General features: G+C 47.5%; 1 protein-coding gene across 2 annotated transcripts; it reads left to right on the forward strand.

The window, feature by feature from the left end:
• The first annotated feature begins 9 nt into the window (after positions 1 to 9).
• trdmt1 (tRNA aspartic acid methyltransferase 1) lies at positions 10 to 14,333 on the forward strand. 2 transcript variants are annotated; one of them, XM_083995599.1, is made up of 10 exons: positions 10 to 139; positions 1,308 to 1,417; positions 1,498 to 1,574; positions 5,875 to 5,946; positions 6,114 to 6,179; positions 7,498 to 7,567; positions 8,428 to 8,499; positions 10,046 to 10,459; positions 13,897 to 14,026; positions 14,123 to 14,333. In XM_083995599.1, exons 1-10 carry the CDS (start codon positions 76 to 78, stop codon positions 14,221 to 14,223), a joined length of 1,176 nt encoding a protein of 391 aa, XP_083851725.1. In that variant the 5' UTR covers positions 10 to 75; the 3' UTR covers positions 14,224 to 14,333. The 2 variants fall into 2 exon arrangements, with proteins under 2 accessions (XP_083851725.1, XP_083851726.1); XM_083995600.1 differs by lacking the exons at positions 13,897 to 14,026; positions 14,123 to 14,333 and adding an exon at positions 12,359 to 12,484.
• Positions 14,334 to 17,505: the final 3,172 nt, after the last annotated feature.

Here is a 17,505-nt window from a genome sequence, read left to right on the forward strand (position 1 = left end):
GGAGAAGTAGAAAAGGAAGAGGAGAAAAGGAGGAGTAGAGGAGGAGTAGAAGAGAAGGAGAGGAGTAGAGGAGTCATGGAGCCGCTGCGGGTGTTGGAGCTCTACAGCGGCATCGGAGGGATGCACTTCGCTCTGAAGGGTGAGACTGAGTCTGGATAGATAGATACAGTCAGTCACTATGCTACTATACTACTGACTGTCAGTATCTGTATCTAGTATCTCTATGGAGTCTGGACCGGACCGACTCTCCGGTGTCTCCGGTGGCTCCGGTGGCTCCACATATAGATATAGATACTGACACCATGGATGTTTTATTATTATTATTATGACTGATACTATGTAGCTGTGTCTCCACGTGAAACTCAACTTCCGGCCACTCGCGGTGCCGTGAAGCTGGTTTCAGGTTGGACACAGAGCTGATGAAGTGGTGAAGTTAGTTTGATGTTGGTTCTGGTTCTGTTCCGGTCTGATCCGCGTCCGACTCATATATATATATATATATATATATATATATATATATCTATGTGTCCGACTGGTTCCATGGACAGGGCCGTTGCTAGGAATTCTGGGACCCCTGAAAGAATACTAAACTGGGCCCCTGACTTTTCCACTTTTTTTTCTTAGACGATGTACTGTATGTATTATCATTTCTTATTTAGCCTTCTTTGTTTTGATGCTAATGCAGCATCACTATGAGTATCAGTCAGGATAAATCAGTCATACAAAGATTATTCTACTGGGGTTTTTATGGCCCCACTGGGCGCTGGGCCCCTAGAGTTATCACCACCTTTCTCCCCTATACAGCCCTGTCCATGGATGTTTTATATTATGGGTTGTAATAGATATTATATTATGGGTTATAATAGATATTATATTATGGGATATAATAGATATTATATTATGGGTTATAATAGGTATTATATTATGGGATATAATAGATATTATATTATGGGATATAATAGATATTATATTATGGGATATAATAGGTATTATATTATGGGATATAATAGGTATTATATTATGGGTTATAATAGGTATTATATTATGGGTTATAATAGGTGTTATATTATGGGATATAATAGGTGTTATATTATGGGAGAGGCGCGTATATCCGTATAATGGAGTCTACAGGGCAGCAGAATGCAGCCTCTAAATAACACATTATCTATCACCGGTTGTAATCTGGTCGGTGGTTCTGGTTGTAATCTGGTCGGTGGTTCTGGTTGTAATCTGGTCGGTGGTTCTGGTTGAGATCAGGTCGGTGGTTCTGAACATGAATGTAACACTCAGGTGTCTCGTTCCTCCAGACAGCGGCGTCCCGGCCCAGGTGGTGGCCGCCGTCGACATCAACACAACGACCAATCAGATCTACAGACACAACTTCCCGGACACGCCCCTCTGGAACAAGACCATAGAGGTGAGAGACAGGTGACAGGTGATGATGTCATGATGATGTCATGATGAGCAGCTGTTACCACTTCCTGTTTCTCTTCTCAGGGAATCTCACTGGACGACTTCAACAGGTTATCCTTTGACACGATGTTGATGAGTCCGCCCTGCCAGCCCTTCACCAGGTGAGTCCTTCACCAGGTGAGCCCTTCACCAGGTGAGTCTTCACCAGGTGAGTCTTCACCAGGTGAGCCCTTCACCAGGTGAGTCTTCACCAGGTGAGTCTTCACCGGGTGAGTCTTCACCGGGTGAGTCTTCACCGGGTGAGCCCTTCACCAGGTGAGCCCTTCACCAGGTGAGTCTTCACCAGGTGAGTCTTCACCAGGTGAGTCTTCACCAGGTGAGTCTTCACCCGGTGAGTCTTCACCCGGTGAGTCTTCACCAGGTGAGCCCTTCACCAGGTGAGTCTTCACCAGGTGAGCCTTCACCAGGTGAGCCTTCACCAGGTGAGCCCTTCACCAGGTGAGCCCTTCACCAGGTGAGCCTTCACCAGGTGAGCCTTCACCCGGTGAGTCTTCACCCGGTGAGTCTTCACCAGGTGAGTCTTCACCAGGTGAGTCTTCACCAGGTGAGTCTTCACCCGGTGAGTCTTCACCCGGTGAGTCTTCACCAGGTGAGTCTTCACCAGGTGAGTCTTCACCAGGTGAGTCTTCACCAGGTGAGTCTTCACCAGGTGAGTCTCTGTCACTCTGTCCTCACCTGTGTCTGTCAGTACGTTTACATGACACTTGAAAAAACCTAATTATTGCCTTAATCCGACTAGAACTGGACGACTGAAGTGCAGGTAAACACCTTAGTCGAAGTATAACTGGACAATGCATGTGTTCATGCTCCACAACTGTAGAGACCAAGTGGAGCAGAGAAGCCGCCTGAACCCGGCAAAGTAAAGAAAAAACCCAACGTCAGCGCAGATTCAATGCATGAGAGAGAGAGATGAAAAGAGGAAGCCCGTATCCTATTCTCAGCGTGAATCCGGTCCAGACTGGTGCATCTGGTCGGGAACTGCAGCTGAGAATTTATTATGAAGCTACTAAGTTGTTTATATTCAGTTTTTTAGGAGGTGACAGAGAAGTCAACAGGACGGGGGGGGGTATTAACCTGCTGAAACAACAGGTGACACCATGAGGAGGCGATGGACCCGTCAGAATTTTCTCAGTTGCATGTAAACTGAGACAAGGACAGAAGTCTGATTAGACGCCAAAATCTAATTTTGAGCCGAGCTGGATGAAGCTCTGACTGTCTCACCTGTCTCTGTCTCACCTGTCTCTGTCTCACCTGTGTCTCTGTCTCTGTCTCACCTGTCTCTGTCTCACCTGTCTCTGTCTCACCTGTCTCTGTCTCACCTGTCTCTGTCTCACCTGTCTCTGACTCACCTGTCTCTGTCTCACCTGTCTCTGACTCACCTGTCTCTGACTCACCTGTCTCTGTCTCACCTGTCTCTGTCTCTGTCTCACCTGTCTCTGTCTCACCTGTCTCTGTCTCACCTGTCTCTGTCTCACCTGTCTCTGTCTCACCTGTCTCTGTCTCACCTGTCTCTGTCTCTGTCTCACCTGTCTCTGTCTCACCTGTCTCTGTCTCACCTGTCTCTGTCTCACCTGTCTCTGTCTCACCTGTCTCTGTCTCACCTGTCTCTGTCTCACCTGTCTCTGTCTCACCTGTCTCTGTCTCACCTGTCTCTGTCTCACCTGTCTCTGTCTCACCTGTCTCTGTCTCACCTGTCTCTGTCTCTGTCTCACCTGTCTCTGTCTCACCTGTCTCTGTCTCACCTGTCTCTGTCTCTGTCTCACCTGTCTCTGTCTCACCTGTCTCTGTCTCACCTGTCTCTGTCTCACCTGTCTCTGTCTCACCTGTCTCTGTCTCACCTGTCTCTGTCTCTGTCTCACCTGTCTCTGTCTCACCTGTCTCTGACCCACCTGTCTCTGTCTCACCTGTCTCTGTCTCACCTGTCTCTGACTCACCTGTCTCTGTCTCACCTGTCTCTGTCTCACCTGTCTCTGTCTCACCTGTCTCTGTCTCTGTCTCACCTGTCTCTGTCTCACCTGTCTCTGACCCACCTGTCTCTGTCTCACCTGTCTCTGTCTCACCTGTCTCTGTCTCACCTGTCTCTGACTCACCTGTCTCTGACCCACCTGTCTCTGTCTCTGTCTCTGTCTCTGTCTCACCTGTCTCTGTCTCACCTGTCTCTGTCTCACCTGTCTCTGACTCACCTGTCTCTGACCCACCTGTCTCTGTCTCACCTGTCTCTGTCTCACCTGTCTCTGACCCACCTGTCTCTGTCTCACCTGTCTCTGTCTCACCTGTCTCTGTCTCACCTGTCTCTGTCTCACCTGTCTCTGTCTCTGTCTCACCTGTCTCTGTCTCACCTGTCTCTGTCTCTGTCTCTGTCTCACCTGTCTCTGTCTCTGTCTCACCTGTCTCTGTCTCACCTGTCTCTGTCTCACCTGTCTCTGTCTCACCTGTCTCTGTCTCACCTGTCTCTGTCTCTGTCTCACCTGTCTCTGTCTCACCTGTCTCTGTCTCACCTGTCTCTGTCTCTGTCTCACCTGTCTCTGTCTCTGTCTCACCTGTCTCTGTCTCACCTGTCTCTGTCTCACCTGTCTCTGTCTCTGTCTCACCTGTCTCTGTCTCACCTGTCTCTGTCTCACCTGTCTCTGTCTCACCTGTCTCTGTCTCACCTGTCTCTGTCTCACCTGTCTCTGTCTCACCTGTCTCTGTCTCACCTGTCTCTGTCTCACCTGTCTCTGTCTCACCTGTCTCTGTCTCACCTGTCTCTGTCTCTGTCTCACCTGTCTCTGTCTCACCTGTCTCTGTCTCACCTGTCTCTGTCTCACCTGTCTCTGTCTCACCTGTCTCTGTCTCACCTGTCTCTGACTCACCTGTCTCTGTCTCACCTGTCTCTGTCTCTGTCTCACCTGTCTCTGTCTCACCTGTCTCTGTCTCACCTGTCTCTGTCTCACCTGTCTCTGTCTCTGTCTCACCTGTCTCTGTCTCACCTGTCTCTGTCTCACCTGTCTCTGTCTCACCTGTCTCTGTCTCTGTCTCACCTGTCTCTGTCTCACCTGTCTCTGTCTCACCTGTCTCTGTCTCACCTGTCTCTGTCTCACCTGTCTCTGTCTCACCTGTCTCTGTCTCACCTGTCTCTGTCTCTGTCTCACCTGTCTCTGTCTCACCTGTCTCTGTCTCACCTGTCTCTGTCTCACCTGTCTCTGTCTCTGTCTCACCTGTCTCTGTCTCACCTGTCTCTGTCTCACCTGTCTCTGTCTCACCTGTCTCTGTCTCACCTGTCTCTGTCTCACCTGTCTCTGTCTCACCTGTCTCTGACTCACCTGTCTCTGACTCACCTGTCTCTGTCTCACCTGTCTCTGTCTCTGTCTCACCTGTCTCTGTCTCACCTGTCTCTGTCTCACCTGTCTCTGTCTCTGTCTCACCTGTCTCTGACTCACCTGTCTCTGTCTCACCTGTCTCTGTCTCTGTCTCACCTGTCTCTGTCTCACCTGTCTCTGTCTCACCTGTCTCTGTCTCACCTGTCTCTGTCTCTGTCTCACCTGTCTCTGTCTCACCTGTCTCTGTCTCACCTGTCTCTGTCTCACCTGTCTCTGTCTCTGTCTCACCTGTCTCTGTCTCACCTGTCTCTGACTCACCTGTCTCTGTCTCACCTGTCTCTGTCTCACCTGTCTCTGTCTCACCTGTCTCTGTCTCACCTGTCTCTGTCTCTGTCTCACCTGTCTCTGTCTCACCTGTCTCTGTCTCACCTGTCTCTGACTCACCTGTCTCTGTCTCACCTGTCTCTGTCTCACCTGTCTCTGTCTCACCTGTCTCTGTCCCACCTGTCTCTGACTCACCTGTCTCTGTCTCACCTGTCTCTGTCTCACCTGTCTCTGTCTCTGTCTCACCTGTCTCTGTCTCTGTCTCACCTGTCTCTGTCTCTGTCTCTGTCTCACCTGTCTCTGTCTCTGTCTCACCTGTCTCTGTCTCACCTGTCTCTGTCTCACCTGTCTCTGTCTCACCTGTCTCTGTCTCACCTGTCTCTGTCTCACCTGTCTCTGTCTCACCTGTCTCTGTCTCTGTCTCACCTGTGTCTCTGTCTCACCTGTCTCTGTCTCACCTGTCTCTGTCTCACCTGTGTCTCTGTCTCACCTGTCTCTGTCTCACCTGTCTCTGTCTCTGTCTCACCTGTCTCTGTCTCTGTCTCACCTGTCTCTGTCTCACCTGTCTCTGTCTCTGTCTCACCTGTGTCTCTGTCTCACCTGTCTCTGTCTCACCTGTCTCTGTCTCACCTGTCTCTGTCTCACCTGTCTCTGTCTCACCTGTGTCTCTGTCTCACCTGTCTCTGTCTCACCTGTCTCTGTCTCACCTGTCTCTGTCTCACCTGTCTCTGTCTCACCTGTCTCTGTCTCACCTGTCTCTGTCTCACCTGTGTCTCAGGATCGGTCGTCAAGGCGACGTCAGCGACCCCCGGACCAGGAGCTTCCTCTACGTCCTCGACCTGCTGCCCAGGTGGGTGACTCACCTGTTCATCACCTGGTCGTTGTCTCTGCTCCGTCGGCCAATCAGAGGCCGGCGCAGCTGGAGGTGATGATGTCACTGCTCCGTCGGCCAATCAGAGGCCGGCGCAGCTGGAGGTGATGATGTCACTGACCTGGTCGTTGTCTCTTCCTGTTCAGGCTTCAGACGCCGCCGCGCTTCATCCTGCTGGAGAACGTCAAGGGCTTCGAGAGCTCCGAGGCTCGGTGAGGAGGGTTATTGATCATATATGATGTAGTGTATATGTATATGTATATGTATAGTGTACTGCAGTGGTTCTCAACCGGGGGTCCGCGGACCCCTAGTGGTCCGTGGTGTAATTGCAAGGGGTCCGTGAAAATATCCGCCGGACCTTCCAATCCGGCCCACGCGTTTTAATAGTTTGCGTACTGTTTTTCTCCGTCTGTGTGCGCCTGTAAGTCAATGCGCTGGGGCACGAAAACAGCTCAAAGTGTTTGTGTGTGCCTGTCAGCCCCAGCACTGGGATAAGGAAACGCCTGGGTACCGCCGGCTGGACTCGCAGGGTTTTCCCTGTCTGCAAAGGCCGTGGGTGATTTTGGCCGCCGCCTTGTTGCAACTGTGTGTGCACTGTGCATCATGCATGAGGGGCCATTGAGATGAAGCGTCTTTTGCGCGCGCTCAAACCCATTCAATGTAGACACGCGTCATGCACGCTCCCAACTCAAAAGCCGTAGCGGTGCGCGGTTGTTTTTCCGTGCACGTCCACGGCGCACAGCCGCACGGACCTGCTTCTCCCCCGGTGTTGTGTCCCGCTGCCTTCGGCCTGTGTCTCTCCTACTGTTTCCCACTGAGCTCTGCCTCGTTTGAAAGGTGAAGGAAGCCCGTGTGTGGAAAGACGTCGCCTGTTACGTGAGCTGGAATTACTGAATTGTTTGTTGTTGTTGCAACTTTCAAGTTGAAAAAAAGAGGAGAGACGTCGCCTCCAAGATGTACAATGTGTGTTATAGAAGAGAAACACATGTCAGGACCAGTGACTTGTATCATCACAACAGACCTGATGGTCAGCAAAATGATGATGATAAATGATGATAGGCTATGTCAAGATTTTTCATTTTATATCATACAAAACACCAAAGATGTGTATAATTGAAAATGATGTGCTTACTGTAAAATAAAAATATAAAATTGCATATGCAGGGGGTCCCGGACCCCAAAAAGGTTGAGAACCACTGGTGTAGTGTATATGTATATGTGTAGATGTATATGTATAGTGTAGTAATGTAGTGTATATAATGTAGTGTATATGTATATGTATAATGTATTTAATATGTATAACGTAGTGTATAATAGTGTAGTAGAATGAGAGCGTCCTGCAGGGGGCAGCACAGAGCACAGTCACCTGGCTGAGGACTTACCTGGGCAGCTGTGATGAGGTTTATCAGTCTGATGATGTCAGCAGCTGTTTGATGACATCACCCAGCAGCTGTTTGATGACATCACCCAGCAGCTGTTTGATGACATCACCCAGCAGCTGTTTGATGACATCACTTCCTGTCTCCTCAGAAAGCTGCTGGTGACGACGCTCTCAGACTGTGGATACAAGTTCCAGGAGCTGATGGTGTCACCGACCAGTGTAAGAGGCCGTCGCCGACCGACACACACACCTGTAGTTACCTGTAGTTAGTTACCTGTAGTTACCTGTAGTTAGTTACCTGTAGTTACCTGTAGTTACCCGTAGTTAGTTACCTGTAGTCACCTGTAGACACACACACCTGTAGTTACCTGTAGTTAGTTACCTGTAGTTAGTTACCTGTAGTTAGTTACCTGTAGTTACCTGTAGTTAGTTACCTGTAGTTAGTTACCTGTAGTTAGATACCTGTAGTTAGTTACCTGTAGTTAGTTACCTGTAGTTACCTGTAGTTAGTTACCTGTAGTTACCTGTAGTTAGTTACCTGTAGTTAGATACCTGTAGTTAGATACCTGTAGTTAGATACCTGTAGTTACCTGTAGTTAGTTACCTGTAGTTAGATACCTGTAGTTAGATACCTGTAGTTACCTGTAGTTAGTTACCTGTAGTCACCTGTAGTTAGTTACCTGTAGTTACCTGTAGTTAGTTACCTGTAGTTACCTGTAGTTAGTTACCTGTAGTTAGTTACCTGTAGTTAGATACCTGTAGTTACCTGTAGTTAGTTACCTGTAGTTACCTGTAGTTAGTTACCTGTAGTTAGTTACCTGTAGTTAGTTACCTGTAGTTAGATACCTGTAGTTAGTTACCTGTAGTTAGATACCTGTAGTTAGTTACCTGTAGTTCGTTACCTGTAGTTAGTTACCTGTAGTTAGATACCTGTAGTTACCTGTAGTTAGTTACCTGTAGTTACCTGTAGTTAGATACCTGTAGTTAGTTACCTGTAGTTAGTTACCTGTAGTTACCTGTAGTTAGTTACCTGTAGTTAGTTACCTGTATTAACCTGTTCACCACTTTATCTCTTTCAGGTCGGGATTCCAAACTCTAGACTTCGCTACTTCCTAATCGCTAAGATGTCGACAGAAGACTTCAGCACAAAGGTGAGGTCATAGTGAGGTCACAGTGAGGTCATAGTGAGGTCACAGTGAGGTCACAGTGAGGTCATAGTGAGGTCACAGTGAGGTCACAGTGAGGTCACTGGTGAGGTCAGATCATTTCAGATTCAGCAGATTCAATCCACCACTTTATTTTCCCATGATCCATTGCGTCACACCACAACGGAAGTCGGTTTTCAACCCCGTAGTAGCATTCTAGCGAGCGGCTAACTGGTAGCGTTAGCCACCAGTTCTAGCGAGCGGCTAACTGGTAGCGTTAGCGGCTAACTGGTAGCGCTAGCGGCTAACTGGTAGCGCTAGCCACCGGTGTAGGCACCAAATGTGGGGGCTCCGGGCTGCCAAAACCGCCCTGACTAATCTGATGTTTTGTTAAGTCTATAAAACTAATTACCGAACAAACACCACCACTTCTGTGTGCACGTTTTTGTAATTAGTCATGGTTATCGTAGCCGTTAGCTTAGCTGCTGCTGACAGCTAACAGCAGCAGCTAAGCTAACAGCAGGACGTCAGCTGTTAAAACCCTCCCGTTGTGGGACACGACATGAAACTACTCCAGTTAGCTCAGTCATGTTGGAACTCAGATATCCGCTGGAAAAAATATTGTTTTCATGGAGCGTTTATTGAGTTATTTAAGAAACTGCTAATGGCTAACAGCTAACGGTTAATCTAAAATGTAATGAATGGAGTGTCATGGCGACACCCAGCGTCGTTCTCCGGAAAGTGGTGGATAGAGAGCCTCAGCGGAAGCAGGAAGTAACGGTCGCCATGGGAATCAACTGAACGGGAGTGAGAGTTTTATTTCTAGTGAGATGATAAAACTCTGTTACGGTTCATGAAGAGAAACCAGCAGTTTGTTGTCACGGCAACAGGAGAATGTATTTAGTGTGACTACCCATCTGGTGTCACCAACGGACACGGGAAAGGAAGGGCGCCATGTGGTCGCCATGTGGTCGCCATGGTGACGTCACTACGCCACCGTGAGTCTCTATGGTTATGGACTCTAAGGAGTTTTATTCTACAACAGTTTTACAACAAAGTGCTGGTTTCTCTTCATGAACTGTGGTGTTTTAAAGGTCGAGGACAGAGAGTTTTATCATCACACTAGAAATAAAACTTTGACTCCCGTTCACTCACATGGAGACTTTTCTGAGTTGAGTTCCCATGGCGACGACGTCACTTCCTGCTTCCGCTGAGGCTCGATAGCACATATGAGGAGATACAAACGACTCGCAGCAGTAACAGTAACTAACAGTTACATTAATAACAGTAACTAACAGTTACATTAATAATAGTAACTAACAGTTACATTAATAACAGTAACTAACAGTTACATTAATAATAGTAACTAACAGTTACATTAATAACAGTAACTAACAGTTACATTAATAATAGTAACTAACAGTTACATTAATAACAGTAACTAACAGTTACATTAATAATAGTAACTAACAGTTACATTAATAACAGTAACTAACAGTTACATTAATAATAGTAACTACCAGTTACATTACTAGTCTCTGTGTGTCCTCAGCTGTCAGACGTCTTCCCTCTCCTCTCGTCCTCATCGGAGCAGCTCATTGGTCCAGACCAGCCAGAGAGGGAGCAGCTCATTGGTCCAGATCAGCCGAGGGGGCGTGTCCTCTACAAGCTGGAGACGGCGGCCGACGCAGCGAGGAAACAGAGTCAGAACGACGACCCGTCGATCAGACCGATACACGACTTCCTGGAGCCTCAGGGGGCGGGGCCTCTGGAGGGGGCGGGGCCTCTGCAGCCAGAGGGGGCGGGGCCTAACCCGCTGCTGCTGGGCGGCGCCACGCTGCTCCGCTACGCTCCGCTGCTGGACATCGTGACGGCCGAGTCCCGCAGGTCGGTCTGCTTCACTAAGGGCTACGGACGCTACGTGGAGGGAACGGGCTCAGTGCTGCAGAGCTGCACACACACACAGGTAAGACACACACACACACACACACACACACACACACACACACACACACACACACACACACACACACACACACACACACACACACACACACACACACACACACAGGTAGGACACACACACACACACACACACACACACAAACAGGTAGGACACACACACACACACACACACACACACACACAGGTAGGACACACACACACACACACACACACACACACACACACAGGTAGGACACACACACACACACACACACACACACACACACAGGTAGGACACACACACACACACACACACACACACACACACACACACACACAGGTAGGACGGACACACACACACACAGGTAGGAGACCTAACACACACACACACACACACACAGGTAGGAGACCTAACACACAACACACACACACACACACACACACACACAGGTAGGACACACACACACACACACACACACACACACACACACACACACACACACACACACACACACACATTCAGTTTATTATCCTCAGTGTAGCACCGTGAAAACAAAGAAAAAACACAAAAATAAAAGCTGAAACACATTAAACACTTCACAAAGAATTCTCCAACACAGATTCAAAAGGCACCAAACTTATCACCTTTCAAATGAAATAAAAAAAACTGCATTTTATTAAACCATCACAACTTTACTAAAACTCAATTTATACCTTTTACACCTTTTATACCTTTTACACCTTTTATACCTTTTACACCTTTTACACCTTTTATACCTTTTACACCTTTTATACCTTTTACACCTTTTACACCTTTTATACCTTTTACACCTTTTACACCTTTTACACCTTTTATACCTTTTACACCTTTTATACCTTTTACACCTTTTACACCTTTTATACCTTTTACACCTTTTACACCTTTTATACCTTTTACACCTTTTATACCTTTTACACCTTTTATACCTTTTACACCTTTTACACCTTTTACATCTTTTACATCTTTTACACCTTTTATACCTTTTACACCTTTTATACCTTTTACACCTTTTATACCTTTTACACCTTTTATACCTTTTACACCTTTTACACCTTTTATACCTTTTACACCTTTTATAGCTTTTACACCTTTTACTCCTTTTACACCTTTTATACCTTTTACACCTTTTATACCTTTTACACCTTTTACACCTTTTACACCTTTTATACCTTTTACACCTTTTACATCTTTTATACCTTTTACATCTTTTATATCTTTTACACCTTTTACACCTTTTATACCTTTTACACCTTTTATACCTTTTATACCTTTTACACCTTTTATACCTTTTACACCTTTTATACCTTTTACACCTTTTACACCTTTTATACCTTTTACACTTTTTATAGCTTTTACACCTTTTACTCCTTTTACACCTTTTATACCCTTTATACCTTTTACACCTTTTACACCTTTTATACCTTTTACACCTTTTATACCTTTTACACCTTTTACACCTTTTATACCTTTTACACCTTTTATACCTTTTACACCTTTTATACCTTTTACACCTTTTATACCTTTTACACCTTTTATACCCTTTATACCTTTTACACCTTTTACACCTTTTATACCTTTTACACCTTTTATAGCTTTTACACCTTTTACTCCTTTTACACCTTTTATACCCTTTATACCTTTTACACCTTTTACACCTTTTATACCTTTTACACCTTTTATACCTTTTACACCTTTTATACCTTTTATCTGGTCAGTAAACATCTGGAAGACCCCAAAGCTTATGTTCGTTTACTGTTTGTTGATTTTAGCTCAGCGTTTAATACGCTGCAGCCACATCTACTGACTGAAAAACTGAGGAACATGAATGTTAGCCCCTTTATACTGAAATGGTTTATGTCTTTTCTAACTAACCGTGTGCAGTATGTCAGAGTTAACAATGTTCTTTCTGAGTCCAGACTCTCCAGCACTGGTGTAACAGTTCAATTGAACCTTTCAATTAAATCACTACATAAAAAACACTAAAGGGGTTCTTTAAAGAAATGTAATCGGTCAGCGCATAGCCTACATTGTTCTCAGTATCACCCTTTTAAAGTTCAGTTTCAATAATCAACTAATCAACCCCCCCCCAAAATAAAGAGAGAGAAAACCACACAGCAACCGCCTTTCTTGCACTTATGGCTCTTTAGTAAATTATCCCTCAGCTGCCCCAAACAATAATAACCCATACATCAGATTCATTGATTATTAAAAGGAAAAAAAAGAGTCCATAGTTCACTGTCCACTCCACGAAATTAATCCCGTCTCCTCCCGAATTTCCGTGTCCAAACGAAAGCGATTCCACGGATGAATAATCCACAAAGTATCAAAAATCAAAACCCAAAGTATCAGGAATCAAAACCCCAAAAGTCAAAAGTAAACGTTCGCCGCCGTGCCGGTACCGGGCTTAGTCCAAACATGCAAAAAAAAAGAGCAATAGTCACAAAATGAAAACGATCTCACCCAGGACCAACGGAGGGAAGAAACGTCTTTGTCCGGCGTCCCGGCCGGCGCCGCGCCGACGGGGAATCCGCTGCCTCCTCACAGCGCTACTACGGCCCCAGTCTGTGCTGTCTGGACCCGGGGTTCTGCAGACTTGGGACACTTGACAAAGGCCGTTTGATAGTCCTGATAAAGCCGCAGACCACTCAGGTGTCTGGCGCTATACCTCCTTTCCTTTTTCCCCCCTCTCCCCAACAAAGTCTTCCCCCCTAAATAACTTCCGCCCCCGTCACCATGACTCGCGGGCGCTGATTGGCCCAGGTGTACCAGCCCCCCTACGTTGCGTGCGTCAGCGGAGAGCGGAGAAGGCAGGACAGGTTCAACATACAATATGACATGATGTTTCATACACAATCTCAAAAAAACACCATCAGTAACCGTGGACAACAGTCAATGCCCCTGCCCTTGATTAAGACCCCCCCCTACTGTGGCGGTGTCACACTGGTGCCCCCCAGGGATGTGTGAGCTCCCCTGTGCTCTTTACATTATACACCAACGATTGCATCAAAGTCCATCCTGATAACTACATCATCAAATATTCAGATGACACGGCCATTCTGGGGCTGTTGCACAAAGATGGCCGTCCAGTAGCTTACTATTCTGAGATCTGTAATTTTGTTCAGTGGTGTGACTCTAATCATCTGATGCTAAATGTAAAGAAAACTGAAGAGATGGTGTTCAATGTTAAAGCTGCTCCATCAACAAGAAGACTGGCCACTAGATGGCAGTCATTCACAGCAGTCATTCACAGCATTCATTCACAGCATTCATTCATTTACAGGCAGTTGATTGAAGGGAAAGCAGAGTTCAGCAGACAGGAGCCAGAGGAGCTGAGCAGCTCACAACTATTTACTCTCATTAATAATAGTAATAGATTACATGTAATGATGCAGTGTGTGTGTGTGTGTGTGTGTGTGTAGGTGGAGTGTGTGTTCTCGGGCCTGGACCAGCTGTCAGATGAAGACAAACTGCAGCAGCTTCAGAAGTTGAAGCTCAGATACTTTTCTCCCAGAGAAGTGGCCAACCTGATGGGCTTCCCGCCGCACTTCGGTCAGTCTCTGTTGCTATGGTTACTATGGTTACTGTTTGTGGTGTGTGTGCTGTCTAACCCTAACCCTGTGTGGTAACATTATGGGATGTGTGCAGCGTTTCCAGATGGAGTCTCCACCCGTCAGTGCTACAAAGCTCTGGGAAACAGCCTCAACGTGCTGGTGGTGTCGCGGCTGCTGCAGCTGCTGGTCTCCTAGCAACCACAGGACCACTGGTTATTATGGACTGCGTCTCCTAGCAACCACAGGACCACTGGTTATTATGGACTGCGTCTCCTAGCAACCACAGGACCACTGGTTATTATGGACTGTTGCCTGCCCAGTGTTCATGGACTTGAACTGGTCGAATGGTGGTCAGACACGGTGACGTCACGGTGACATCACGCTGACATAACGGTGACATCACGGTGACATCACGCTGACGTCACGGTGACGTCACAGTGACATCACGGTGACATCACGGTGATGTAGTTACATGAAGTTCATTTGTAATAAAAACCTGAAAAAAAACAGTTTGTTTGTTTGAACTCTGACGACTCCTCACAGCTCCACAGACATATAAAGTTGTTGTATTATGGGATGTCTGACTGGATAGTGAGGCCCATAGACATATAAAGAGTAGACGCAGCATCCAACGCTGCTCCGCTGCTCAGACACGGTGACATAACGCTGACATAACGGTGACATCACGCTGACATCACGGTGACATAACGGTGACATAACGGTGACATAACGGTGACATAACGGTGACATAACGCTGACATCACGGTGACATAACGGTGACATAACGGTGACATAACGGTGACATAACGGTGACATAACGGTGACATCACGGTGACATAACGGTGACATCACGGTGACATAACGGTGACATAACGGTGACATAACGGTGACATAACGCTGACATCACGGTGACATCACGGTGACATAACGGTGACATCACGGTGACATCACGGTGACATCACGGTGACATAACGGTGACATCACGGTGACATAACGGTGACATAACGGTGACATAACGGTGACATAACGCTGACATCACGGTGACATCACGGTGACATCACGGTGACATAACGGTGACATCACGGTGACATCACGGTGACATAACGGTGACATCACGGTGACATAACGGTGACATAACGCTGACATCACGGTGACATCACGGTGACATAACGGTGACATCACGGTGACATAACGGTGACATAACGGTGACATCACGGTGACATAACGGTGACATAACGCTGACATCACGCTGACATAACGCTGACATCACGGTGACATAACGGTGACATAACGGTGACGTCACGCTGACGTCACAGTGACATCACGGTGACATAACGGTGACATAACGGTGACATAACGGTGACATAACGGTGACGTCACGCTGACGTCACGGTGACATCACGCTGACATAACGGTGACATCACGCTGACATAACGGTGACATAACGGTGACATCACGCTGACATAACGGTGACATCACGGTGACATCACGGTGACATAACGGTGACATAACGGTGACATCACGCTGACGTCACGGTGACATAACGGTGACATCACGGTGACATAACGGTGACATCACGGTGACATCACGGTGACATCACGGTGACATCACGGTGACATAACGGTGACATCACGGTGACATCACGCTGACATCACGCTGACATAACGCTGACATAACGGTGACATCACGGTGACATAACGGTGACATCACGCTGACATAACGGTGACATCACGGTGACATAACGGTGACATAACGGTGACATCACGGTGACATAACGGTGACATAACGGTGACATCACGCTGACATAACGGTGACATAACGGTGACATCACGGTGACATAACGGTGACATCACGCTGACATAACGGTGACATCACGGTGACATAACGGTGACATCACGGTGACATAACGGTGACATCACGGTGACATCACGGTGACATAACGGTGACATCACGGTGACATAACGGTGACATCACGGTGACATCACGGTGACATAACGGTGACATCACGCTGACATAACGGTGACATCACGGTGACATCACGGTGACATCACGGTGACATAACGGTGACATAACGGTGACATCACGCTGACATAACGGTGACATAACGGTGACATCACGGTGACATCACGGTGACATAACGGTGACATCACGGTGACATCACGGTGACATCACGCTGACATCACGGTGACATCACGGTGACATAACGGTGACATCACGGTGACATAACGGTGACATCACGGTGACATAACGGTGACATCACGGTGACATCACGGTGACATCACGGTGACATAACGGTGACATAACGGTGACATCACGCTGACATAACGGTGACATAACGGTGACATCACGGTGACATAACGGTGACATAACGGTGACATCACGGTGACATAACGGTGACATAACGGTGACATCACGGTGACATCACGGTGACATAACGGTGACATCACGGTGACATCACGGTGACATCACGGTGACATCACGGTGACATAACGGTGACATCACGGTGACATCACGCTGACATCACGCTGACATCACGGTGACATCACGGTGACATAACGGTGACATCACGGTGACATCACGGTGACATCACGCTGACATCACGGTGACATCACGGTGACATAACGGTGACATCACGCTGACATCACGGTGACATCACGCTGACATCACGGTGACATCACGCTGACATCACGGTGACATCACGGTGACATCACGCTGACATAACGGTGACATAACGGTGACATAACGGTGACATCACGGTGACATAACGGTGACATAACGGTGACATAACGGTGACATAACGGTGACATAACGGTGACATAACGGTGACATAACGGTGACATCACGGTGACATCACGCTGACATCACGCTGACATCACGCTGACATCACGCTGACATAACGGTGACATAACGGTGACATAACGGTGACATCACGCTGACATCACGGTGACATCACGCTGACATAACGGTGACATCACGGTGACATCACGCTGACATAACGGTGACATCACGGTGACATCACGGTGACATCACGGTGACGTCACGCTGACATCACGGTGACATCACGGTGACATCACGGTGACATAACGGTGACATAACGGTGACATCACGGTGACATCACGCTGACATCACGCTGACATCACGCTGACATCACGCTGACATAACGGTGACATAACGGTGACATAACGGTGACATCACGCTGACATCACGGTGACATCACGCTGACATCACGCTGACATCACGGTGACATCACGGTGACATCACGGTGACATAACGGTGACATAACGGTGACATCACGCTGACATAACGGTGACATCACGCTGACATAACGGTGACATAACGGTGACATCACGCTGACATCACGCTGACATCACGGTGACATCACGGTGACATAACGGTGACATAACGGTGACATCACGCTGACATCACGGTGACATCACGGTGACATCACGGTGACATAACGGTGACATCACGCTGACA

The sequence above is a fragment of the Trachurus trachurus genome, assembly GCF_905171665.1.
Source record: "Trachurus trachurus genome assembly, chromosome: 20".
NCBI lineage: Eukaryota > Metazoa > Chordata > Actinopteri > Carangiformes > Carangidae > Trachurus > Trachurus trachurus.

Bases quoted from the DNA above. Each gene is read 5' to 3' on its own strand.
- trdmt1 (XM_083995599.1), top strand. From the start codon at position 76: ATGGAGCCGCTGCGGGTGTTGGAGCTCTACAGCGGCATCGGAGGGATG. The intron at 6,180-7,497 runs GTGAGGAGGGTT...CTGTCTCCTCAG, and splicing joins TTCGAGAGCTCCGAGGCTCG to AAAGCTGCTGGTGACGACGC. The intron at 8,500-10,045 runs GTGAGGTCATAG...GTGTGTCCTCAG, and splicing joins CAGAAGACTTCAGCACAAAG to CTGTCAGACGTCTTCCCTCT.